The following is a 27,995-nucleotide window of genomic DNA, read 5'->3' on the forward strand; positions in this document are numbered from 1 at the left end:
ACTTGTTGACCTCTCGATATCCCTGAAATAATTGGTCCAAAACAAAGTGGGGTGGTTTATCTGTTGCCCATTTGAAAACACAAGCATGACATTTGGGATTGCTCTATCAAATCAAGATATGATTATCTGTTGGCGGAGCTCTATGGTATATATGTGTAAGTAAGGCATCTGACTGGAGTAAAATGGGGAACTAATGTCCCCATCCCATTTACAGTATGTCCCAGATCTTGTTTGAGGGTAGTGTGCTATAGACAAAATTGTTTCTTAGAAACTAACCTACATTATTTTTTTTTTTGGTCAGGTTTTCTGTTGCTCACCTCCCAAAAAATTAGTTTTCATTAGCACCTTTTAATAAGTATATATTGATTGTACAATACTACAGATGTATCACTGGGTTGGAAAAGTAATACAAACAAACAGAAAGACACACTTGCTACTGTGTAACTACACCATAGTTATGGCTTTGAAGTTATGTGAGTGCAGTGCTAGCTTGGTACAGTGGAAGGATGCTGTACAGTTCTTTGATTCGTTGCGTATCGCTCATACATCTATACACACACAGAGAGGCACGAACAGTGTTAGGTATTGAATCAAGGTTTTAGTTATCATAATTTAATTCATGGAACACCTTTTTTGAGATATGATAGATAGAATATACTTTGTAAATCCAATGCAGTTTGGACTGTCTAGAACCAAGTAGAAAATGTCATATTAGCTGTAAGAACATACTCACTGTGTTCATTTTACACATTTAAAGCTTTAGCATCTGAATCAACAGCACTGCATGAAACATTAAAGGCTCAGCACAGCATTGTTTGATGTTCATTTTCATTTCTGCACTGGGCCAACTTACATATTTTGTTTTGATTTTCCTAGCATCAGCACAACATACATATGTGGATATTTAAAATACAAATAAACTTCAGCATCCTGGCTTTTGCAGTATGTTGTAACTGCTGGTATATTTATTATACAGACTGGGCCAAAATCACACAATATAGGGATTTGTTACTAAAGCAGCACATTCTCAAATTGTCAGTCTATGAATGTACTGCTCCATACTGAACAGGATTAGAGATCTCTTAAAGGACAGTTCTTATGACTGGACTGAAGCATTGTGTTTTCTTTCCGGAAGTCAGCCCAGATGTTCAGATATATTTCTCTTTCTTTGAAGTTGTAAATGAAAAGTTAACCAGCTGGAGATGACTATTCCTTTACCAAGCAGCTGCTGTCTTTATATTAGCAGGTAGTGTCACTGGACTGAAGTCCATATGAAGTTCTTATGTCTGAGACAGTCCCCCTCAGCAGGGGAAACATACTTTTCAGTGGAAGTGAGCTGAAATAAACATTAGAAACATTGTAATTATATGTAAATACTGTTATACAGAGGAGTAAGACATAAACAGAAACTTTGGTAGACAGGTGCTGGCAGGTGCTACTGTATTCAAGACTAGAATTGGAGGCAGTAATCAATGAGGACTGGCCAAGTATCTCTCCAGAACAATTTGAAATACCTTGCAGACTTTTAACATTAAATGGGTACTGAAAAGGCTGCCCATGGTAACAGTGGTAGGTATTGCTATTTGTTCAACCCCTGTACTTTGTTGTATGTGTTCTGCATCCATAAAACAATTAAATACAAAAAAACACAATACAGTATCAACAAATAGTTTCATTTTGTGGCAGAGATTGAGTAAATATTGCTGCATTTTATCAACCTGAAAATAATTAAACTTACTCGACTGACACTGTAGTTGAAACTACCTCAGGGTGCTGGCTGGACCAGAAATCTACCTTGTACTTCAATTCTTTATTCTGGAAAATAAAATGATCATGCCGTCAAACTGTGGTGTAAATATATAATTTTTTGTAGAATTCTTTCTTCCTGTTGCTTTGGTTATTATTGAGTCACGGGATTATGTAATTCTGCGTTGATCCCAGCCATCAAGAAACCCGGCCTATTAGGGATAATTAGGGTTCTGTGAGAGTACCTTGTGCTTCCCTTTTTATTTTGAAGTACATACCCAATATTAGTTTGCAAAACAATGCCTAGTTTCTACAAAAAAGAATGGAACACAATTGGCAATAGATATTAATGAGGCTTTTTTGAAGGAGGCCTATGGACAAATAGTATTGTGTGTTTTTTTTTTTTTTTTTTAACAACTCTGCGTTGTATTTGTGTTACTTTTGGCAGTCACTGAAACAAAACCAGGTCATGTCACCCTGCTTACTAAGCAAGGGACATGCTAGATTGTACAAGGCAGCTTTGACATAAAGGAAGAAAAAAAAAAAAATGAACAGAAACAATGAAGCGATCACAACTGGCCCACTAGGCATCACTTGGATCTCAGAATAGCCACAATCTACAAGGAAGTCAGCGGAGTTATGTGCAGTGTGGCTGGTCAGCTGTTCACATGAATCTCTTATTCATTCACTGGGGCTCCCAGTCTTTACTAGAAGATTAAGACTAAAGATATGCTATTAGGTGCCCATATCTGTAAGTGTCAACATGCTCACAATAACAAAAACCTCTGTAAAACAATAATGAATTGGCAATGGTTTACTATACTATACATAAAGTACATTTTATGCAAGTTTTTATGTTGCATGTGGTTAGATCAGTAGAGACTGTCTGGGCTGGCTCACTAACCCAAAGGCAGCCCTAAACTAGACCCCACATTGCTTAGAATTGTAAACTTGGTTGTTTTTCTGCAAGGCGAATCCGCCCCTAACCAATACTTCATCAGCAAGCTCAGAAAAGAATGTGTAATTTTTTCATGAGCTGCTTTTGGTTTCTGCCTCCATCTGCCCCAGCCACCACCTCATAGCATGCCTCGTCCCAGGGTAAGGTGGACCATAGCCACTTCCTATCTGCAGCACTAGTATGCATGTAACTGTTCATGTATTTCCAGCCAGCCTCGCACAGGTAGCCATCAGGCAACCACGGACGACAATAATGGCCAAATTTATCTTTCACTCGGGCCCTGAGTGCCCTCCTCGGTCATCGGGCCCTTCACAGTTCATAAATCATCTGCAATTGCAATCATCATTATTCATTCATTCATAGCGGATTCTTTGGCGCTCATGAGAACATGCAGAATGTGTAATCAATCTGAAAAATAATCAATGTGAGGAGCTGGCATTAACACAGCTAGATAATGTAGTGCAGTTTCCTGTGATTTCTCATTATGTTACCAGTCGAGGTCCTGCCCTGCCTTTTGCTGAAAGCAATGTAATGTGCATTTTCATCTGCCTTTGCTGACCCCCCCCCACCCACTAAGCCTAAACAAAAAATATATCAGCTACTATCATACCGATTGTTCTTCATAACATAATGGAGGCTAAAACAATCAATCTTTGTAATTTCATTTCAATATGGAAAAGCTATCTACTTTTAATAAAAACTAAAAATATGCAGATATGCTGTTCTTCTAGGAAAGGAGTTTTATTCTACCTTTAATATCTGCCTTGAAGGAAATTCCAGCTATGGCCAGAGTTGTTGTTGCTAGTCAGAGCTGGTGGTTTGCCGGTTTTCAGTTGGCCTGGATGAACTATTTTTTGCAGGTTCAACAAAAATCCTTATTTTATATAAATCTACATTAGAAAATGATTCAGTACCATCAGCCCTATGGACTTCTATCAGACAGTAGATGCCCACTGGAACATCACAGCATTAACTGTGAATCAAACTTAAAATCAATTTGCATAAGAACTGGCTTTTTCATTTTGACTAGCCGTAATGAAAGCTCTGTTCAAATCTAATACTAATTTAGTTTTTTTTTTTTTTTTTTTTTTTTTTTTTTAATTTATCTCTGATTATGTACAGGTGCAGACAAAAGTACTGGAACCCTACACTTATTATACTCTAATTCAGGGCAACAGATTAAGGACAAGCATTTACAGTACAAACCTTTAATGACAAAAAGCAGAATACACAATTCAGCACGGAAAATCCTCTATGAATGAATGGCAATGAATGGCCGGAGGTCTCATCCGTATGTCCCCGACTGATACCTGCATGAGGCATGGCTGGAAAAAACATGCATCCCAGTGCCGCAGATAGGAAGTGGCTGTGGGCCACCTCCCACCTAAAAGACAAGGCCACCAAACCATGAATGAATAATAATAAATAATTAACGCACTCCACAGTGGTCCCCTGCCACCTATCCCCCAAATATTGAATTTAATGAAAATCAGCAGCTGAGACACGGCTTGCCCCCCAGACTGCTTGTGTTGCCAAAACATTGTTCTTCAACAGATGCTGAAAACAATTATTTATTTTTCTGGCTATAGTGCATCTTAATTATTGTGTAATGGTTTTCAATTAGTTAATATGTATTTCTATTAACATACCTCCAGTTGCAGTAAAATACCACACCACAGCAGAGCCTTCATTGATGGGCACTATCGCTTACGAATATGCCTTAACCCTTCTCTTGGATTTTATATTCTGATTGGGTGTCCAGTAATAGACCAATGCATGTTTATTCCAATTCCTAACTCTTAGGTGGTCAGCAGCAGTTTATAGAATTTTCAGCAGGGTTGGTTTGGAGGAATTCTAGCACTGTTAACGTTAGCCTCAACTTTGTTAGGTTGGAATCTGAATTGAATCACGACAGGGCTGTGGGAAATATAGCCCCTACTGGAACCTGTTGGTACTTCTGTACAATGTTAATTTTTACTTTCATTTGCTGTAGAGAGGAAGTGTTGTACATAAATGGGCCACATTTCAGTATTCTTTATTAACTTGTTGTTTTTAAGATGCTTTTCTGTGTCACAGCTGTCCCAAGTTTGTCACAGATACAGAGACAGACTGAAGGATCTCTCAAAGGGGATCCAAAAAGGCAGAACTCTTGTTATTTACAAAACCAACTCATAAGGCATGAAGTAGAGCACCGAAAAAAATGAAGCAGAGTTGGCTGACAAAATACATTTAGTGAGAAAAAATGTAAGTACAGATATGTTTTTTTTTTTAGTTTGCACTGTGAAAAATATTTCAGTGATAATTCTTCTGCCAATAAAAACTTGTCCTTGTCACGTATGTAATACAGCTATTTGATTTGACTTGCAACTTGCTTTTCTGACTGAAGTTTAATGTTTTTAGATCAGTAACATTGTAAACATTTTAGATCCACCACTAACCCTGCAACATATTTAAACAGAATTACAGAATGTTTTTGGAAAATAAGAAATGTACAATTCATCTTAGTGAAGTTCAGTCAATATGGGCCAGATGCATTCCCTTCTGTTTTCTCTAACTTCCTTTGCAGTACATGATTTGAGGACGGCAGTTTACAGTTAAACTGACGTGATAGGAATTCAGGTAGCACAAAGGATCACTGTAGACACTGCAGGTTTTAAATCCCTCTCAGGTCACAAGTAAAATGGGTTCAGTGGTCTGGACTCCTAGCTCCTAGTCAGCATTAGCAATCACAAAGCCATCACACAATTTTGTCACAATTGACTTTCCCTTCCAAGAGAGATGAGAAAGCAGAAGCGCAGTTTACACAGCTCCAGAAATGTTTGTATTTCCCACAGTGCTGATATTATTCAGTGTTTTCATTCTCACCTGTGCTTCTGCAGAGAGAAGTCTTTCATGCAGGCTCCATATAACTTTATCTTGACCGGACAGCTCTCTGTTTAACTGCTCAATCTGTCAAACAAATGAGAAGAAAAAAAAAAGTAATTTAGTCTTCTGTGCATTCATCACAACCAGACATCTTCTTAACTGTCATGTTTGTTTAAATTCGTAAACAGCATTTGTTTCTCCTTCTGCAAATTAAACATATTAAAATAAAATAAATGACCGTCTTTTTCAAGGTCTTCTTTTGTTTCCTCTTGTTGACAATCTGTTTGCTACAAAGCCCTGTTGGGTTCACAATCCTGCAGTCGTTGCCAATGATATGAGAAAACGAGAAAATTATCCAGAAAGAAAAACGAAAAAAAAACACATACTTGCTGTATGGAACTCCGTAGTTTTCTGTTCTGGCTGAGAACCATGTCATCAAGATGGGAAATTTTCTCCCGAAGAGCAGCTGCTTCCATTTGGCAAGCCCTTAAGCTGAAATATAAACGTGATACAAAACATAATGTTTATTTTACAGTACCCTACAGCATAACCTAGCCAGGTGGCTTATATTATAATACTGCAATTATTTATGACCTGCATTTGATTTCTTTGCTATGTTCTTCTTAAAAGGGATGTCTGAATTTGACACTCAAGCTATGAACCCTATATTTGCCTCCTTCTCGTTAAAGGGATTCTTTACATGATATCCTGAATATTCTGTGTAGAACTCTATTGTTTCTGCTTAAAACATTATTTGCCATACTTACTAACTATTCCAGCAAAAGACTCACATCTGCTCTTTTGAGGTAAGGTGGGGAAGCACATTAGTGTTGCACAGGCTTCGATGTACAATTCTTCAGCCAGTCGGATTTTTGCAGTGGCCCCATAATACCCTGTGTCCATTGGTTTTCCGGTATTAAACGAGTTGTGTAAAATAGTTGACCTTGAGATTATTATTATTATTATTATTATTATTATTATTATTATTATTATTATTATTATTATTTTTAAACTAGTTAAGAATGCTCAGGAAATTTTGTTATGCCATAGATTGGGCATTAATTGAACAACAAACACAGGGAGGATCACATCTTCAGTTTGGGTTTTCTAAAATGGTGATCCACACAACATAGATAAGATGAGAGGATTGATCACAGTCTCTCTGAAGATGAACTGAAGGAACTGTATCATTTTTATAACTTTTCTAATTCCTCAAAACTGGAACCCCGCCAGACACAAGGCAAGTGTAATTGCCAAAACATATACAGGCTTCAGTGCACAGTAAAAGAATCACAGTGATTTCAGTTAATCAACTTATTATGATCTAATAAAAAACAAATATGTTTGGCAAGATTCTTGAAGCTTTTTCAGAAAGACACAGCAATTAAAGTTACCACACCAGAAACAAACAACAGCATTTCATTTGAGGGGCTTGTAAGAAGTCCAAGTTGTTTTAAAAATTATAATTTGTTATTTTTCCCATTAAGGAGAAATTAATTACACGGGTGTTCCTAAACATTTATCGAAAGTCTGTTTTTTTTTGTTTGTTTGTTTTTTTTTTTTTATAAAGAACACACAGTAGAAAATACATAGTAAATGCATATTAGGAAAATTAAAATGATGTAAATGATCCCATTAACCTAATACAAGGTAACATTTTATTAGCCACATGTGTTTAGTGTACAAAACATGCACTGTAAGGGAACAGTCACAGGAAGCAGGTCTTATATGTGTTCAGTGTTCAGTCCATTGAACAGAAAATCATAAAATAAGCAACACCCCATGCTGCCCTGTTTATATAATGCATTGATAGCAATGCATGCTTCTCATTTTGCTAGACTGGGGTTATATTCAGTAGAGACTGCAGACAATTGGCTATCTATTGCACACAAGTCATTTTGTGTGTGGAGGGAACAGGTGACAAAACTCAACTGGAAAGCGTGTCTCCTCACACACAGCTGTATTGGAATGAAATAATCTTCCTGATCAGATCAAAGCTCCCCTGACAGCCAAGATCTTTAATCATAGACATTGAAATTCCATAATGGACTTGATGTTCCTTCTCTTCATTACAAACCTAAACAAAGTAATTTGAAATTATTCAGTATTACAAAGTCAGTTTGAATCTGTAATTAGTGGCAGCTTGTAAGGTTTGAGATGTTAGTTACAATTATGTGATGATAAAGGAGGGGACAGTTTCCAGGTGAAATAATCAGAAGCAAGGTCTGCAGACCGAGATTTCTTAATTCCCGTCTAGTACCATATATCATGCTTTAAAATTAAAATATATGTTTGCTAAAAAAAATTAAAAATTCAAAACTACTCATTTTTTTTTACCTAATTAAGTGAATGTATATGCATGGTGAGGATAATCTATGGAATTGTTCGATTTGCTATAAATCTGTACCCAATCATGTTAAATGTAATATTAATATTCCTTTGTTTACCACATTCCACTTTCCCAGACATCAATGTTAGAACAGAGCTAGCAACCTCTCAGAATACTTGAAAAACTCTATTTGAATATTTTGAAATATGAATTTGCAGTTAAAACATGATAAATGTTAAAATGATGTGTAATTGTAGTTATTATAGGTAGAGATTTTCTGGACACTAATTTTATTTTTTTAATAGATTGCAATAAGCTGTTGTATATTAAATGTCCAGGAGATGGAGATGATGTATAGAGTAACATAGGGTAAATCTTTCAAATTTTCTAAATAATATTTTTTGCTTGCCAACAGATATAATAGGAAACCAAAAAACTATTTGCACATGTCTTTTCATATCAGTGATCTCTCAGTGGAATAAAAAATGTACTGTGTCTCGTTGTTACCTGTGAAATGGGGTAAATTGGTTATATGCAAGAGCTATGAATTTATCGAGGCTGGAGCCTGATCCTGTCTATAAGATGGTCTAGTTATTATATGATACCGCATCCTATAAGGTCTATAAGCAGAATTATTGTCTCGGTTCAAATTCAGGACAGCACCCACTGATGCAAGACCACTGTAAATATTACTACCGGATCAGCTATAATATCGGGATCACGTGGACAATATGCATCACAAACTTACCAGCACTCCAAAAGTAATTGAAAAGGGCCTTGTTGACAGGCCGTGAGCCATGGCACACAAAAAGCTCCCCCCACCTAGATCCTGCAGCACTTATAAGGCCCTATTCACGATGTTGCAAATTATAAACAAGTTTGCTCCAACTTTTATTTTTCTGGGACTACCAAAATACAATAATAAACTACTCATCTTTTGGAGTGCTTACTTGTTCATTGAACACTATGAAGCCTTTTAACTATACAAAGGTTTTGACAATCTCAGTTTGGGTCATTTGTGACCAGTTGAGCTTAATTGCCGCCTTCAGTATCAAAGCGCCTGCAACCCATTGCACAATTAACAAGTTACTGGACGTTTCAATAAACAACCAGTTTAAGAAAAAGTTACACTGAAAGGTGAGTGATTTATTACAGTAGCTTGTGAGCCCCTGAAAAATGATCGCTGACAAGGAGCAAGCTTGATAAAACTGTTGTAAACTGTATTTAAATAATCAAAAATCATCTAGAAGAGTTTAATTAATATGACACTATATTTTATTCATAATACCTCTTTGAAAAAAAAAAAAACGTTCTTCAAGCCTTGGTGAATATGGTCACTACTGTTCTAGTCCTAGGCTTGGATGTGCAGGCTACATGAAGCAACTTATTGTGAAAAGCTGTTGCCCCGGGGCTTGAAAAAGGGACTGACAGTGACGATAGAGCCGCAGGCTGTGAGCTTTATTGCTCACTAGAGGTCACCTTTTCAACCCAAGGGCAATAGTTATCCACTATAAGCTGAAAACTGCAGTCAATATCTGTTAAATTATTCAACTTAAGATAAATCTGTGATTTTGTTTATTATGGGGTGGCTTCAGAGGGCACTATTAACTGCTCAACAATAAACAGTTTTTTGGGCATATCACAAACTATTTCTGTTCATATGACCCAGCATACTATTATATACTGTATTATTATACCTTTTAATATCATCTGGATGGTTATGTGAAATTGACAGCATCTCTTTTTCCATGAATTTTTTTCTCTCCATCAGCACTTTCTTTTCCTGTAAACACAATACAGTTTATAATATTACAAAGCAGCTAGTAAACCATGGACATAATTTCATTTTTATTTTTCAATACAAGTGAATGGCAGAGGCACCTTGAATCAACAGGCACCTGTCTTAAGCAGCCACAAATGTTTTGTTCCTTTGGTTCATGCTTCACTGTATTTGCTTTATGTGAAGGCATGGCTTTTGACATCTAAACTGGAGTGAACCTCCCAGTTAGAACAACTGTAGGACTGATGTGTTTTGCAGACTGTCTGAAAGTATAAACTTTTAACATTTCATTTCATCTACATTTTAATTGCTCGTTAAGTAGTGGCTATTCCCTTTCAAGTACGAAATGTAACCTTTACCAAATGGGTAAAATGCTTTATACCAAAGATGCTCTTTGAGACTGTGATGCAGTCATGACCCCACCCCCGAGGGATCAAAAGTACTGCAGTCACAGATCTCTGCCCCATTTTTCCTTTCAAGACTGACCTGATCACAGAGCCTTGTGCAGATAAATACATTGTTGCTTATATCTGTATATACCGAAACTGTAACGACCTGGTGTTAAGCACACTGAACTGGTACCATCCCGGTACACAACTGACCTGGTGCTGAGGTCACCAAATCGATACCACTCGAGTCTTGACCTGCCTGGTCGGTATATAAGTATATTGAGGCAACAGCTGAACATTGCATTGCTTGCTCATGGCATCATGCCCGGGTTCCATCCCTTTCAGACATGCAAGGCCAATCTGTGAGACATGGAAGACCAAGGATGGGCTGGTTAATTGCAGCTTCTGCAAATTTTGTGCTCCTTATTCCAAGCGCACACTTGAGAAGAGGTTATCTCACAGCTCTAAGGAACGTGCTAAGTGGCTAAGTCCTCACCCCATGACACAACGTCAAGGGAGAGGAGACGACGCACCCGGGGAAAATAGCCCAAACAGGAAACCATCTTCACAGTCTTTCTCATCCTCCTGAGGAGGTGGGCGAACAGGAGCTGATGTTCCCATCTGAGGACGTGGAGTCAGACAGTACATACCCAGTGGTAAAGTTCTCCCTCTCAACAACAGGGTTGTGGAAAAGTGGCTGCTGATCTGTGAAGAGGTGCAGAAGTGATGCAGTGCAGAAATAATCACAGACAGACAATTGTCATCCAGTTTGGAAAAAGGGACATTTTATTTTGTAAATCCTAGTCTGGCGACCAAACAATAAGCTCTGGTTATACACATACATGTGTAAAGTACGGAGAACAAAAAGACAGGGATTGCAGCCCAAATAATAAATACACGTTATCCACCCCACAATAATACTAGACACGGTCACAGGTCTGGGTGCGTGCAGTAGTGCTCGTCGTGGGTGATAACAATTATTTATAGTGACTGTGGTGAAGTGTTGGTCTGGCTTTGTGCTGGCCCAAGGAGACAGCTCCAGATACGTGTTAGCCATCTGGTGGTTTACAAACACAGACAATTACTAACAAACACAAACAAACAAAACACTCACAAATATTCTTTTCAACAGTTTTCACTGGGTCTCTCACAGTCCTTCTAGTTTCAAATGCAAAAACCAAGCGAAGCAGTAGATTGCGAATCTCTAGCCCTTTTTATGCCGTCACTCATGACCCCTTGGTAAATGAGTGCAGCTGTCTGCAGCTGCTACGTCGTCTCCCTTCCAGGTCAATACATTCTTGCAACAGAGTCTCGCCTTCTTCCAGACTGACTGACTTCCCGACCCTGGGAAAGAACTGTCAGGCCAGGCCATCGAAAGGATCCTACTTTCGCTGCTTAGCGCCCTCATAGGCCGGGAGGGAGATTTACAACCAAGGTTCATTATGTATCTGTCAGCAAGGTGCGGAAAAGCTGGGCCTGGCCTATTTTCTGCCAGCTGAGGCTTCCATTGCTGCCTAGGTTCAGGTGCCTAATTTGGCGCAGCTATCCACGGGCGTCGCCTGCCTTAACAACCAGTAGCGCATGGCTAGGGAGTTACAACAGCATCCTGGTAGTCTACCAGTTTCATTTGCTGTGGTCCCTCTACAAAAACCTCAGGCCCTCACCACAACAGCTGGACAAGCTACTCCGGTTGTCTAAACATAAGGCAGAAACCTGGCTGGGCTGGTGGCCGCCCGCAGCCAGCTTTGGCTTTCCTAGGCATGGGTGCTTGATGGGGACAAAGCGCAGATTTTGGTCACTCTAGGGCACACGTTTCGTCCCGCGGTGGACTACAGAGTGGAATGCTCTCACTGCGCATGGGAATCCACTAAGGAGCTGGTATGCCTGCTTCCCAAGCGACCACCTCCGGCACGTTAACCAGCGGCAAACTGGCACCCTAGGGCCCAACAGCCCCAAAAACCTGCACAGCAAGCTGCGTCCGCTGCAAAAGCAATGGTAAGGACCGGCCTGTTCACCGCAGAGGTTCCACCACCCTGCACACATGAGGTCAGTGCACCACAGACATCTGGGTACTTTCTACCATTCAGACTGGCTAACGTCTACAATTCAAGCACTGTCCTCCTCCCTTTCAGGGCGTAACTACAACATCAGTCAAGGACCCACAAGACTTCGCTGTGGTGTCTCAGGAGGTGGCAGCTCTGTTGCAAAAATAGGCTATTTGCATAATGGACCCCCTCGATATGGGGGAAGGATTCTACTCCTAGTGCTAAAGCAGGATGGTGGCCTCAACTTCAGACAGGTCAACCTGCATCTGTTCGACGAGGTTCAAAATGTTGACACTATGTAACACAATTTTTGTTCCTGGGTAGTAAATGTTATTTCCTAATTGCTTATGCCTCAAAAGTTTAGAACATGGCTATTATTCCCCACAAACTTTGCTTTTGTGACCAGGACAGTGATATTTTGAAATGTACCTATTTCCAATGAGAAAACGGGCAAATTTGTGTCTTTTCGTTCACATAAAGTCAGCAAAAAACAAATATGAATCCAAATTAACATGTATTTATACTAAAGTAATTCAAAAATGACTACAAAAGATTTAGAAGTGAGTAGTTTTTCGAGATTTACGATTATACTGTAAATCACTTTCACGAATCAGCCCCCAAATGTAGTCTCCCATCATGTTCTCGTTATACTGTCCTTGGTAGCGACGTTCAAAGTCCAGCGTATCCTGGTGGAAGCGCTCGCCTTGCTCCTCCGAGTACGCTCCCATGTTTTCCTTGAATTTATCAAGATGAGCATCAAGGATATGGACTTTGAGGGACATCCTACAGCCCATTGTGCTGTAGTTCTTCACCAGAGTCTCAACAAGCTCCACAAAGTTTTCGGCCTTGTGATTGCCCAGGAAGCCCCGAACCACTGCGACAAAGCTGTTCCAAGCTGCTTTCTCCTTACTAGTGAGCTTCTTGGGGAATTCATTGCACTCCAGGATCTTCTTTATCTGTGGTCCGACGAAGACACCGGCTTTGACCTTTGCCTCAGACAGCTTAGGGAAGAAGTCTTGAAGGTACTTGAAGGCTGCCGACTCCTTATCTAGAGCTCTGACAAATTGTTTCATAAGGCCCAATTTGATGTGCAGTGGTGGCATCAGCACCTTCCGGGGGTCCACCAGTGGCTCCCACTTGACGTTGTTCCTCCCCACAGAGAACTCGGTCCGCTGTGGCCAGTCCCGCCTGTGGTAGTGCGCCTTGGTGTCCCTGCTGTCCCAAAGGCAAAGATAGCAGGGAAACTTGGTAAAACCACCTTGGAGACCCATCAGGAATGCCACCATTTTGAAGTCTCCTATGACCTCCCAGCCGTACTCATCATACTTCAAGGCGTCCAGCAAGGTCTTGATGCTGTTGTAATCCTCTTTGAGGTGCACCGAGTGAGCCAGGGGAAGAGACGGGTACTTGTTACCATTATGGAGCAGCACGGCTTTGAGGCTCCTGGATGAGCTGTCAATGAAGAGGCGCCACTCATTCTGGTTACAGGCGATTCCGATTGCCTCGAACAGACTGGTCACATTGTGGCAGAAGCAGAGCCCATCTTGACGGGTGAAGAAGCTGGAAAAAGGTTGGTGACGCTTCCTCTGATCTGCGACTTGCACACTTTCATCCAACAAGTTCCATTGCTTGAGCCTAGACGTCAAAAGCTCGGCATTGGACTTGGTGAGACCAAGATCTCTAATCAAGTCGTTGAGGTCTTTTTGGTTAGGGTAGTATGGGTTTCTCTCCTCAGCTCCACCTCTGAAATTGTCTTCTGGATCTACAATGTCTTCCTCGCTCTCTGACTTGCTGCTCTCTTCTAAAGACGGCTGCTCTCTCTCCGGAGGAGTGGGTACGGGGAGCTTGTGGCAGTGTGGCACCGGGGCGATGGATGAATGAAGGTCCGGATACGTGATAGCAGGTGCATTCTTGGCAGTCCAACGTTTGGAAGGGTCCACCATGCAGAACTAGCAGTTGCTTGAGTGGTCAGTGGGTTCCCGCCAAATTCTTGGGATAGCGAACTTCATGGCTCTCTTTTCCACTCTGTACCATCCTACAAAAATACATTTATTTCGCCCATGACTAATGTGTAAGAGACTCTCACAACATTTTTCATATATGATATATTTTTTCAATAACATTGAAAATTGTAAAACATTTTAAAATTAAAAACTTTTACAATTTTAAAAATTTTAACAAATTTTATAACATAAAATTCCGAGCAACAATTGTCCATCTTACCTTCCAGAGTTTTTTTGCAGTGCTCGCAGGTGAAATGAGGTGCCCAGGGTTTGTCTTGATCCCCGACAGGCATGCCGAAATATGCCTTGTAGGCCTCACACATCTTGGCAGATGCTTCCACGGAGGACTTTTTCGCTCATGTCTTGATAAATTGGCCGCAGACATAGCAAAATGTGTCTGCCGGATGCTTGCAGCCTCTTGATGCCATCTCAGAAAAATGCAGATATGTATCCACTTAGGCAGCTGGAACTAAACTCAGCTGGTGGGCTTAAGGCCCCTGTATTTATACAACTATTTATATTACTGGAAAGTTCTAGAAATTTCTAGAAGTTACTCCAAGTTTACTCAGCACTGAATCTATTTGGAATGTTCTGGAAAATAGGTATATTTCAAAATAATTCAAAAATAACACTTACTACCCAGGAACCAAAAAAATAAATAATAATTGTTACACGGTGCAATGCAATGGCTATTGCAATCTTTCACGCCAGATGACTGTTTCACCACGGTGGTCCTCAAAGACACCTATTTCCACATCCTCATAAGGCCAGCGCACAGGAAGTACCTGCACAGGAAGAACCTGCACAGGAAGTACCTTTGCCTTCCAGGGAACCACGTACAGTATGAGTTCCATGTTCTGCCATTTGGCCTCTCCCTAGCTCCACGTGCCTTCTCAAAGTACATGGAAGCTATTTTGGCCCTATTGAGACTCAGGGGCATCAGAGTACTCAACTATCTGGATGACTGGCTAATTTGTGCCATGTCTCCAGCACAGATAAAGACCCACAAGTATCTCATCACCGGCCATCTCCAACAGTTTGGCCTTATGGTGAATCATGAGAAGAGCCAGCTGACACCTCCTCAGACAGCCTTCTATGTGGGAGTGTGCTTGGACTCTGAGTCCATGTTGGCCACTCTGTCAGATGGCAGAGTGCGGAGAATAGCTGCCTGCTTGGAGTTCTTTCAGCTCAACAAAGCACTAATAGTTGAGACGTTCCAGAAACTTCTGGGCCTCTTGGCAGCAACTTCCCAGACCCTTCCATTGGGTATTCTGCATATGCATCCTTTGCAGGCCTGGTTCAATAGCAGGGTCTTCCCGCTCACGTCGAACCACGACAGCCCATTGACTGTCCCACTTGTCTAAGGGCACTCTCTATGCTGAGGTGTTGCACTGGGGAGTGTCACCAGAAGGGAGGGGAGGGAGTTTCTAATGTAAACTATTGTACTATACAATGATGCCCTTGTGTGAATGGTGTCTAAGCCCCAAATGGATGACGAGAATTATAAACGTACATTTTCCATTCTTTCTACCCGCTTTTCCAGTTCTGAGACTCTGGTTTGCTTTTCTTCAAGTGGTGATGCCATCTCCATGCGTTTCTTTAAATTCTGCGCCTGCTCCTCAGTGTAAGCCTGCAGATGATACAAAATTCAATAATATAGAGAGAAGGGACGGGGAAAAACGTTTTCTACCACAAAACAAATTAATTCACAGTAAAAACATTAAGAGCATTGAAAAGGTAAATAGATCTACCACATTTTCTTTTTTTGTGCTTAGAAAACAAAAGCTTTGAAAACTATGAGAACAGCAGACCAGAATAAAAATGTAAATGTGTAAGGTATTTACTGTAAAAGGGAAAATGGTCATGCACTGTTTTGTCTGCGACAGATTTTGCACCTGCCTCTCAAGAGGATGCGCGATTCCTACATGACACACGTTCGTGATGCTCAGTAATGAAAGATTAGATAAAGGCAATTATCTGTTTTTAACAGCTCCAGGTCTCTTTTATTGGTACATCCTCAGATAGCAATTGAATTCCTCAAATGTGTTAAAGATGCATGTATTCCAAGCCTACCTGGAGTATCTGTTTGTCTTCCAAGTGTTTCCTCCTAGCTTCCTCCAGTCGAGTTTGGTACATGTCGAACAGTTTTCTTGAAGCATCTCTCAGGGCCCCAGCCCCAGCCTCTCGTGATGCTTCGAGCTCCAAATGGAAACAGAACCATAGTCACTACTTTTAACAAAGGAACAAGTAAAGTAGCAATAACAGTTGTTGGAGGGTCAGTGTGGATGTGACGCAAAAGAAAATTATATGGCAGATTAAAATGCTGAGAGGAAAAGTGTTTGGGGCATATGGTCTTTGAAGGAGAAAACTTAATATAAGCAATTTGTTGTTTGTTTCTGAGCTGTGTTACTATACATTATCATGGCTTTGAAAATATGTCTTTCTGTGTCATGTATACTGAGCATCAAAATAAACTTATCACTTATATTTCAGCATCAAAAGAAAACTTATCACTGATATTTGAATAAAATTCACTCGATATGATGGAAAAATAACAAAATGTGTTTTAGAGCAGGTGCAGCGACTTTTTATTGTGGTGATTAACAATTGACATCACGAGAAGATATCCTGCAAAATGATCTGTCGATCTTGGACAGGTGTTGTGACTCTTGGTCTCCCAGTTCGTGGCCTGTCATTGACAGAGTGTGTCTGGTTATACTCCCAGGTTTGAAATTGCTGGTTGTGAGATGGCAAGCCACAATACACTGCCCTAGTCTAACCTCCAACATACCGATTGCACAAAGGCGCTGCTCTCTTGACAGACGTAGCAGATTGGGTTTTTTCTGTGATTTTCTTTATTGCTTTTATTCAAGCTTGCAATTCAACAGCTGAACTATCCAGTGTCCAATCAACTGTCTCACTAATTAGGTGATTAAGTGCATATGCTTCAGTCCTAGTCATTCAAGTCTGTCATGGTCAAGGATGAATGATCGAATGATTAAAAAGAAACCAAAAACATTTCATCAATATCCATCATTTACATACCTTATTTTTTTCAAAAATAAATGTGTTATAATAGTGATAAGTTTCTTTTGATGCTCGGTATACTAATGTAAAGCACAGGATCCTAAACTACGTGACATGTGACATGACCATTTGAAATACATAAAGCCTTGAGAGTAGCTAAATCAAGCAGCCATACCCTGATTTCTAGCTCCTGGTTCTCCAAGTTGATGTGATAGAGCTGACAGTCCTTTTCTTTGATATCTTCTAAGATCTGATGATATCTGGAGTAGAAGCTGTTGGCTCTTGTCTCAGAGTCACTTGAATTCCATGGGTTTTGATTCCGTACCTAACATTTAAGGACAATGTGTGATGTGCTTGGAACACAAATAAAGCTTCAGGTTCATAAATGAATAATCAGGTTAGCACAAAAGATGATACCATTGATTATACAAATCATAGATTGCCTCAGACAATCAGTGTCAGTTTTTAGGGAAATGCAGTAAAATTGATAATTTATTGAATTTAAAAAGCACCCTGGTATAAGTCTAAAATATCACAGTAATCTTACCTAATGGATTCTGCCCGTAGTTTTAAGAGAAATTGTACATCAGTAAGAAATACAACATACAAAATGTCTTGCATCTACCAGGGGCAGACTATTGGGGGGGGGGGGGGGGGGCGTTAATGGTTACACTAAAGGGTACCAGATGAATTTAGAGACGAGACACCTTTGAGAGCTCCTTTAACTTGATTGGTCAATACTAAATAGGAATGCATTTAAGATTGTTCTTAAAAAAAACAAAAAAAAAAAACATACTTGTGGCACCTCTGTGCACAAGTAAGATTGCTTCCTTAACCAACTGCATAGAATCATGCAACAAAAATACAATTGAACTCATTGCATTGTACATCACTGTATGACAGCAGGTTATTGATTACAATGAGGGGCATCCATTCCAGTTAAATAGGCATTCTCATCACAAATATCAATTGAGACATAGTGTAAAGTAGATGTTCCATCAAGCATTAATTGAGAGGCCATTTTCCCCTGCCGTAATGGAAGGATGATTGTAGTACAAGATGCATTAAGATTTAGCATTGTCTACTCTTACAAGTTAATTGTGTGGATAATCAGTGCATCTGTCTATTTGTGGAAATACAGCCACTGTATTATTTAACTCACAAAGCTATGGGTTTTATGACTGTAAGTACTTTTGTAAATGAAATGCTGTAATTTTCTGATTTGATCAGAAATTCAAATACCGACTAATCCCCATGCATAGATCTGATTAGTAGAAAATAAATGTTTGACTTCAGTTGGCATGGTTGTTTCTTTGCGATTCAAAAACGTAATCACTTCTTTCATATCATCAGCCTGAGCCAGACAGCAGTTAACAGTAACATTTTAAAATAAGAGTAAATGTAATTATGTATGAAAGCACTATTTTTTCAATTGAATTTATATTGTGCTACTGTGGACAACAATTAATAATGAATTGTCACATTTTAAATTGTAACCTGATGGTAGAGTGATAAGTGAGGACCACAGAAATTCTGGCATCTGCATGTAGTCTACTATTACTATATAAATCATCGTTTCTGTTTATATTTGAAATGCAGGATTTAGCTCAATTGATGATCTGTTCTGGAAAACCACAATTCCCCAATAAATCTTCACAAGAGTTCAGAAGATGTCGTCAATGTATCCAAGATACACCTTAGGTGTGTTTCCATTGTATTGGTGTAAAAATCTGTTCTCAACTGATCCCATAAAAAGGCAGGTATGTGATATTCAGATCCCATGCTGACACCCTTTACTTCAGTGCAAAAATTCCATTAAAATAAAAACCATTCAAAGTTCAACCAGTCTCAGAAGGATATCTGTTGGGGGCTCTTGCACTATCTCTTCAACAAGGAAGTGTTTAAATGCAATTAATCCTTCACTGATAGGGATAACGGTGCAGATGTTTTAAATGTCAATTGTGCATTGTAAAAAGGAATAGGATTATCATATGAGGGCAGGGAATGAAAAAAGGGGTTTGCCTGTCTGTGCAGGGTAGAGGAGGCCTGAAAGGTATTGTGATACTTTTATGTTACTGGTAAATGGCTTAGCCATCCAGTTTACAGCTAGGATGTTTCATTTAGTTTTGTCTGGTTATTTTGCTGTAAGAAAATCGCAGTCAGTTAATTTGTTGCAGAAACCACAACTTAACACAATCCACAACTTTTTATAGTGTGACTATAATTTATTTGTCATTTTGTTGCAAAATAATGCTAACAAATAATCGGAAACATCACTCTCACATTGTCTTTTGCTAGTGGGGAACTGGTATATCTTGTCATCCTCTCTAGCCAATCAGTGATCTTTTTCCTGTTGCTATGGTTAGCAATGAGAAAGAAGACTGTGAGCCATGATGCAAGTACTGTGCTTACTGTAAAATTTTGTGACAGAGAGCTTTTATAGTTATGCAAGTACTGTATGTTATGCATCATTATTGTTAGCTGTAACTCCCTACTTGTAATGAAACACAGTGTAAACATTTTATTTCAAATGGTGACAAACCAACTTCTGGTTATCTATTTGTATATTGTTTTTGAACAAATGAACAAAAATCCATCTTGAAAGCAAGTATATATACGTGCAAACTGTTTATCTATACAGTGTCTCTCAAAAGTATTCCCCCCCCCCCCCGGACTTTTCCACATTTTATTGTGTTACAACATGGAATCAAAATGGATTTAATTAGGAGTTGTTGCCACTGATCAACACAAAAAAAGTCCATAATGTCAAAGTGAAAAATAAAATCTACAAATTGTTCTAAATTAATTATAAATACAAAACAGAAAACAATTGATAAGTATTCACCCCCTTGAGTCAATATTTGGTAGAGGCACCTTTGCACATCTGGACACTGCAATTTATGCCTATTCTTTGCAAAATTGCTCAAGCTCCATCATGTTGGATGGGGACCATTGGTGAACAGCAATTTTCAACTCTTTCCACATATTCTCAATTGGATTGAGGTCCAGGCTTTAACTGGGCCACTCCAGGGCATTCTGGCTTTGTCCTGGTAGAAGATGAATCTTCTTCCAAGTCCCAGGTCTCTTGTAGACTTCAGCAGGTTTTCCTACAGGATTTCTCTATACTTTGCTGCATCCATTTTGCCCTCTATCTTCACAAGCTTTTCAGGCCCTGACGCAGAGAAGCATCCCCATAGCATGATGCTGCCACCACCATGCTTCACGGTAGGGATTGTGTTATCAGGATGATGTGCGGTGTTTAGTGTTGAGGCCAAAAAGCTCTACTTTGTTCTCATCAGAACATAGAATCTTCTTCCACTGGTCTCAGTCTCCCACCTGCCTTCTGGCAAACTCTAGCTGAGATTTCATGTGCCTTTTTTTCAACAATGGCTTTCTTTTTGCCACTCTCCCATAAAGGCCAGTTTTGTCAAGCACCCAGGCTATTATTGCTGTATGCACAGTGTCTCCCAGCTCAGCCGTGGAAGACTGTAACTCCTTTAGAGTTGCCATAGGCCTCTTGGTGGCCTCCTTGACTAGTGCCCTTCTCTCCCAGATACTCCAGTTTTTGAGGACGACCTGTTCTAGACAGATTCACAGTTGTGAATTCTCTCCATTTCTTAATAATGGACTTTGCTGTGTTCTGGGGGATATTCAATGCCTTGGAAATGTTCTTATATCTTACCCCTGATTGGTGCTTTTGAAGAACCTTATTCCGGATTTGCTTTGAATGTTCCTTCATGATATAATTTTTGTTAGGATATGTACTAACCAACTGTGGGACCTCCCAGAGACAGGTGTATTTAACCTGAAATCATGTGAAACACCTTAATTGCACACAGGTGGACTCCATTCAACTAATTATGTGGCTTCTAAATTGATTGCACCAGAGCTTATTTAGGTGTGTCATAGCACAGGTGGTGAATACTTATGCAATCAATTATTTTCTGTTTTGTTGTAATTAATTTAGAACAATTTGTAGATTTTATTTTTCACTTTGACATTATGGACTTTTTTTGTGTTGATCAGTGGCAGAAACTCCTAATTAAATCCATTTTGATTCCATGTTGTAACAATAAAATGTGGAAAAGTCCAAGGGGGTGAATACTTTTGAGAGCCACTGTATGACCGCGCCAAAACTTTAATACACAGTGGATGTAACTTCTTGATAAAAACAAAACAAAAACAAAACACACAATTCTTACAGCCAATACACACACACACACACACACACACACACACACACACACACATATATATATATATATATATATATATATATATATATATATATATATATATATATATATATATATATATATATATATATATATATATTGTAAGATAGCAGGGAGGGGGTTAAAATCCTTCCCTGCTAAAACATGTGAAATGCAATGTGTCTTAATTGTTTTATTGTTTAGTAATCCCCTGCACCTGGTACTAATTGTAAATTGGAGCCAGGTGCAGGGTATTTAAAGGATGCAGCCATTCTGTTCAGGGCTGCTGAGTGGAGGGAGGCAGAAGGTGTGGTCTGCTTCCGAGCAGTCAAGGTGAAGTGCTGTGTGAAACCTGTGTGAGTTTTTGTGTTTGGTAACAGGTAAACGGCTTAGCCATCCTGTGTGTTAGTCAGGGACCTGGTTGTGTATAGTCAGAGCTCCAAAACAGAGTTAGGTTTTGTTTCTATTTTTGTTTATTTGATTGGTGTTCATTAAAAGTGCACGCAAGTGCCATAAAAATCCATTTCTGTTTCCTGGGTCTGCTTTTTAAAGGGGCAACGAACCATGAGAGTGTGAGGATCTTTTACATATGGTGGCAGCATGTGTGGTCGTCCCTACGACCCAGTAAAATGGAAAGCATAGAGGAATTATTCACAAGAATCATCCGAAATACCGCTGCTCAATAAGAGCAGGATAAAAAGTGGAGGCAAGTACTGGGACTGCCAGAGCGGGAGCCGACAGAGCTAGAGCTGCTGCTCCAAAAGTGGGGACAGCCCAGAGAGGAGGAACCGCTGCTCCCAGAGCCCAGAGAGGAGGAGCTGCCGCTCCCAGATCCCAGAGAGGGAGAAGCAACAAACAAAGAGGAGGAGTTGAGGTGCCCACCTCCATCATCCCAGCGAACCAGTCCGGCACTGCCAGGTGCAGTCCCTTGCCCCTTGCTCCTGGACACCCTACCGGTCTTCCTAGACCTTACTGCGCTAGACCTGGAGCCCAGGAGTCTGCAACATTGGCCACAGCTCTGCCCCTGGTTCCCTGCTCCGCTCTTGCCGAGCACCCAGTCATCGCTGGGCTGCTGCCAGGCGTCGCTGGTGCTCCCCCTGTTCGCTGCTTCGCTTCCCCTGGGTGATCGGACATTGCTGCGTCGGTTCCCAGGGGAAGATCTCTGCCCACTGCTGCATCCTCCTGTTCCCCGGTCGTCGCTTCGGTCGGCCTGGTCTTCCCGATGGGGTCCCTTGTCGTCGGTTCACGGTCCCTTCCTAGAAGTGCCAGAAGGTCCGACCCACCCTCAAGTCCCACCCTTCCCTGCTAAAACATGAAATGGACATTTCTGGACTTGAGTGTGGGTGGTTGTGTTTTAGGGGAGGGGGTGGCCTTGGTATGGTCGATCAGTGTTACACACTTGGGGGGGAGGATGTGTAAGATAGCAGGGAGTGGGTTAAAATCCTTCCATGCTAAAACATGTGAGAATGTGAGTGTCTTAATTGTTTTATTGTTTAATAATCCCCTGCACCTGGTGCTAATTGTAAATTGGAGCCAGGTGCAGGGTATTTAAAGGATACAGCCAGTCTGTTCAGGGCTGCTGAGTGGAGGGAGGCAGAAGGTGTGATCTGCTTCCGAGCAGTCAAGGTGAAGTGCTGTTTGAAACCTGTGGGGTTTTTTGTGTTTGGTGACAGGTAAATGGCTTAGCCGTCCTGTGTGTTAGTCAGGGACCTGGTGGTGTATAGTCAGAGCTCCAAAACGGGGTTAGGTTTTGTTTTTGTTTATTTAATTGGTGTTTATTAAAAGTGAGCGCAAGCAGCGTAAAAATCCATTTCTGTTTCCAGGGTCTGCTTTTTAAAGGGGCAACGAACCGTGAGAGTGCGAGGATCTTTTACAATATATATATATATATATATATATATATATATATATATATATATATATATATATATATATATATATATATATATATATATATATATATATATATATATATATATATAAAAAAATCAGAGGCTGTACAGATGGGTACACAGATGTGTGCACGCATGTGTCTGTATGAGTTTGGTGATGGGTGGCTATCTTAGTGCAGGAGCCTAAAACCAAGATGGCCACGCTTTGCACAGTCACATGACATTGATTGGAGAAGTGTGGAATGTGGCTAGGTGGTGACTGGATATTTAATTGTCAATCAACCCCTGGCCACAGTCAAAAAGAAGTAGAAAAGAGAACATTGATAGCTGTAACTTGGGTGTGGTATTGTTAAGAGTTTTGTAGTTATTGTGAACAGTTTTGTTCAAACCTGTTTTATTCGATTTGGGTTTAAACAAAAGTGCGCAAGAAGCACTAAAACTGCAGTTACTGCTTCAGGCTGTGCTATCTTCTGCCTGTACCCCAAGCATCTGACCTGAAAATACATTGGCTAGTTCACTAATATACATACACACACAGTGTAACTTATTTAGATGTTTTCAGCAGGAGTCTGTGTTGTGCTTCAGACAAGTGTCTGTCCCTTTAATTACACACAGTACACTGGAAATGCTCAACGCTGTGGCACAAGTTTATTAGCAAACTGAGTTCAAAAACAAACAAAACACAAACCCTAGGCCTTTGGGTACTAACTAAACAGGTTAACAGTAGTCCTATCTAACACAGGCCAGGGTAAGCCTGTTCCCCTGTTTAAACCAATTCTACAAATAACAAAATCCAAATCACCATCCAGCATTGTCAAAACCCATACCTTACTTTATCAGAAAATCCTTCTTTGTCCAGCACACTTTTCCACTGTGTAGTTTTCTCCTATCTCTCCACCCTCATCACTCTACACACAAACTGTGAACTTTTTATTCCCCAACTAGATCAGTTGCATCCTATCATACAACCCTGGGTCATATAGGTCACTGTAGCGGCTTTCTTATAATAGCTATTCCTAATTTGGGTACCATTTGTCTTAAGTGAGCTTCCGTTATTCACACATATGGATGTCCTTCAATTTGACAAGAAATGTGTTAGGAAGTGACTTTATAATTACCCTATATGTTATCCCTTAGTCTCCCACACACTGTAGATAGTTAAATTGTAATAAACACACTCATTAGAAACTACTGTCTGTCATCTTCCCTATAACTCGAATCTCAGCATGACAGATAGGCTCTTCATAAGCTGTAAGAACATAATAGCAACACCCTGCTGAAGACTTAGAAAACCCTGGAGGATTAACACTGCTCTGTATAGATTAATACAGCAGAATGGATACACTGTAGGAGTATACATTACCTCATCACTTGATGTCTGTCTTCTATAACCATCACAGTCATTTCCAAATACCTGCGTTTGTACTTTCTCCAGTTTAGAGCGTATCTTAAATGCAAGGATTATTATTTTTTTAATTACATGTATTTATATATTTTTCAGATATCTCGTCAAAAAACTACAATTTGATCCCTTTAAGCAAAACAGATTCTGAAATGTTTTATTTTAACCCTCTAGCACAATTCTAAAATACTATTATATTCAGCATGCATGTATTTGAGATAATACTGCCAGGCCAGACTAAAGTTATTGCAGTTAAAACAGGTGCTTGTCTCCCAAACAGTGCCACGAAATCTTTAAAGAGTAAGTAGCTAGATAATCCAGTGTCCTTTATAGAAATAAAGGCCATCTTGTGATCTGCCTCTTTAGGTATAGTTTTATTTTGTATCAATGGCAATACACAGCTGAGCATAAGAGGGTGCTGATGCTTACTTCTATAAAGTCACTTTAACTGATCTTGCTTACAGTACATATGTCTATGGCAGGCAACGAGAACCAAAGAGCAGCTCCGGAAAGCATAGTCAAAGCAGACTTATCAAAAAATGAAAGTATTTTTCCTTAAGTTACCTCACCTTTTTAATGTACTCTGTTTCCTCTCTGTACTGTGAGGCACTAGAGCCATAAAACAGAACAGAGCGGTCCTCCTCAGGATCTTCTCTTGTCACTACATCATAGCCAGTTTTTGTCAGAGTGGTCATGGCAGTCTGTGTGTAGTGTAGGAGCACATTGAATGCATTCATTAAAACAGATGTCAATTGTATTAACCAATACACACTGTAGGGAGCTACTGCATTAGGACTTTTTTTTTTTTTTTTTTTTCAAATCCTTTGTCATTGCTGATAATGCTATGGTCTGCTAAATGACTCTAAGTTTTCTGCAGGGTAGTACAATAATTGTAATGGTATCCAAATTATTCATATTTTTCAGACACAGTTTAATGCCATTGTTTTTAGTCTCAGTCCATAGAACTTTTCATTCTGTTTAGAGAATGGACAGAAAGTGCTGGGAGTGTGCAGAGTGCTAATGTTCTCACTTAGACTGTGGCACTGTGGAACTGCACCACTCAAGTCAATTTCTACCCTATGACTCAAACGTGTACTGTGCAGTATATCTACCAAAAATATTGCTTTCTATTTTTTTAAAATGTTTTTACACTTTTTATTTGACAATATTATGTCATTAACGCAACAGTTTCAGATTGGTCAGAGCTGTGTTATACAGAAACAGATTTAATAACAAATAAAACACATTTATTTAACGACAACATACAGCACTTATTTGGTTTTAGGTTATTTGCATTTGGAAGGAGAATTTCTCAGGCTAAAAGAAAACTATATGGAAACACACACAACCCAGTAGTACTACCAAAATAGAGCAAGAAAACAGTGAGACGTATTTTTCTTTTTTCATGGAAACGGCCCCATTGAGAAAATGTTCCAATTTACTGGATAACTACTTTGATCTGTCTAAATTACAAATGTAAAACATTAAGACATGCTAGGGTGAAGAGCGAATTCTCCTTGTGAAGTAACTATGCAGTAAAAATAGTGAAACCATATTTTGTGTAACAGGGTGTAGCCTAGAGGTTAATGCTGGGGACTGACTGTAAGCCAGGTGATCCTTCAGCTGTCAGTCTACCACTGTAACTGTAACCTAATGCCTCAGCTGTCCCTTACTATTTGAATACTTACATTTAGATGGCAAAATACCTGGAACGTATATCTGTATTTTTAATATAGGTAACTATAAAGGACCTACCTGAGTTCTGAACAGTTTCATCTATTTTTTTAGGATATTACAGTATATGAAACGTGACGGTGTCCACCTAGTATCCATATTGACGCTTTTTACCACACTGCACAATTCATTCAACTTCAATGTATTTAAGAAGAGTTATATTCATAATAGCAAACAAGAGCTTGAAAAACTCCACTTACCATTGTTGTAAAGGGCTGTGCTTTTGAAAAAAGAGTGAGTCTTCACATCCTTGTAATCCAGTTATAAGAAAGGAGTTAAATTGTTAAAAGCTCAGACAAAGGCCACACAACAGTCACTGACAAGGCATGCAGCATTTTGGCACTCCAAAGCCTCCTCCCGGCTTTCACTTCCTACTTGTTCAGAATCCAGAGCTCATGTCACTTTATGACTGGCAGGGAAGGCAGTTTCTACTATATTCCTTGTATGCGTTCACAGAGAGTTTCGAAGGCGAAATTTGCTTGACATTTGGTTTACTTTTTAACATAAAAGCCCCCACGCTTATTGCAAATTATGTAATTATACCTTAGGTGTGGCTCCAACTACATGTTTCTAGGTTAATCATTTACTTCATGCAGCCTAGCAACCAATTGGGGCTTTTACATTATCATATTTTATCTATATAACTTTGCATAAAAGAGTAGCAATAAAGTATACAGTTTGTATTAGGAAGTTGATTACAAATTAAAGCATAAAGCAACAGTATAAGGCACAAAGGACTTTTTATTTCTAACAAATGAATAGTATACATATTTTGCTAGGTCTTTATGTTGATAGCAAAAGCCTTGTATTTTTTTCCTGGAATTGAGTTGTTTCACTTGTTTATGTTGCGGCAATGGAGGCATATTTCTTTCTGTCGGTCCGGTTTATAAGGCTCACTTTTCAAGAATAAATAAGTATAGGACTAGGGTAAATATTTGAGGAAAGGGTATGGAATTAAAGTATTTATTTTCAGAAACAGACTTGAAAATGGTTTTGTAATTTTATGAGAGGAAGGGATGACAGGCAGATCTGCGATGGAAGAAGCAGAAGGTTCCAATTCTACACCTTTGGATTTTGATGGGTCGTGCTCATAGTGTATATATTCCAGTTTATATATTGGCTCTTATTTAGGGAACTCTTCAATGGAGACACAGAGAGTTACTGGTGTGGTCTTCTCACATCGCAGCGTATATGAATTCCTTTTTGTTTTATTGGGGCAGACCTTAAATTATAGTACAGTGTTGGGATGTTTGGTTCTAGGATCAAGTCGACAGGTGTTTTTCTCCATTAAAAAGTTAATTGAAGACTCAGCATACACCCTTTGTGCAGTTAAATGAGAATTCTCTGAATTTCATTGTTAGAACACTATATCTGCCTCATACTAGCAGGTATACAGTGGAATACAAATTATGATTGGTCTGCACAATTGTTGTACATGTTAGAGTCCAGGTCCATACCTTCCAGCCTTTGCTGGGTTGTATGATTGGTTCACTATAAATATAAAGATCAGAATGCTAAAAGGTCAAATTAAATGTTATATTTAATATGAATTATTGTTGCCTGTTTATTATACAGCTTTGATATTTACCTTTATGTGAACTCTGCTTCCTC

The 27,995-nt window shown here is 39.5% G+C and overlaps 1 protein-coding gene across 3 annotated transcripts; it reads right to left on the minus strand.

Annotated features, from left to right (window-relative positions):
* Positions 1-328: 328 nt before the first annotated feature.
* Positions 329-26,887, minus strand: LOC121317978 (coiled-coil domain-containing protein 68-like). Of its 3 annotated transcripts, XM_041254098.1 has the most exons (11): positions 26,585-26,887; positions 25,220-25,351; positions 24,612-24,695; positions 17,318-17,467; positions 16,189-16,314; positions 15,629-15,745; positions 9,596-9,681; positions 5,956-6,061; positions 5,570-5,653; positions 1,739-1,815; positions 330-1,336 (listed from the first exon to the last, which is right to left on the minus strand). In XM_041254098.1, the coding sequence occupies exons 1-11, from the start codon at positions 26,585-26,587 to the stop codon at positions 1,240-1,242; spliced, it is 1,062 nt and encodes a 353-aa protein (XP_041110032.1). In that variant the 5' UTR covers positions 26,588-26,887; the 3' UTR covers positions 330-1,239. The 3 variants fall into 3 exon arrangements, with proteins under 3 accessions (XP_041110051.1, XP_041110032.1, XP_041110041.1); XM_041254117.1 differs by lacking the exon at positions 1,739-1,815 and having other exon boundaries at positions 329-1,336; XM_041254107.1 differs by lacking the exons at positions 330-1,336; positions 1,739-1,815 and adding an exon at positions 3,846-4,088.
* Between the last annotated feature and the right edge of the window lie 1,108 nt (positions 26,888-27,995).

This window comes from Polyodon spathula, chromosome 1 (genome assembly GCF_017654505.1).
Source record: "Polyodon spathula isolate WHYD16114869_AA chromosome 1, ASM1765450v1, whole genome shotgun sequence".
In the NCBI taxonomy this organism is placed as follows: domain Eukaryota; kingdom Metazoa; phylum Chordata; class Actinopteri; order Acipenseriformes; family Polyodontidae; genus Polyodon; species Polyodon spathula.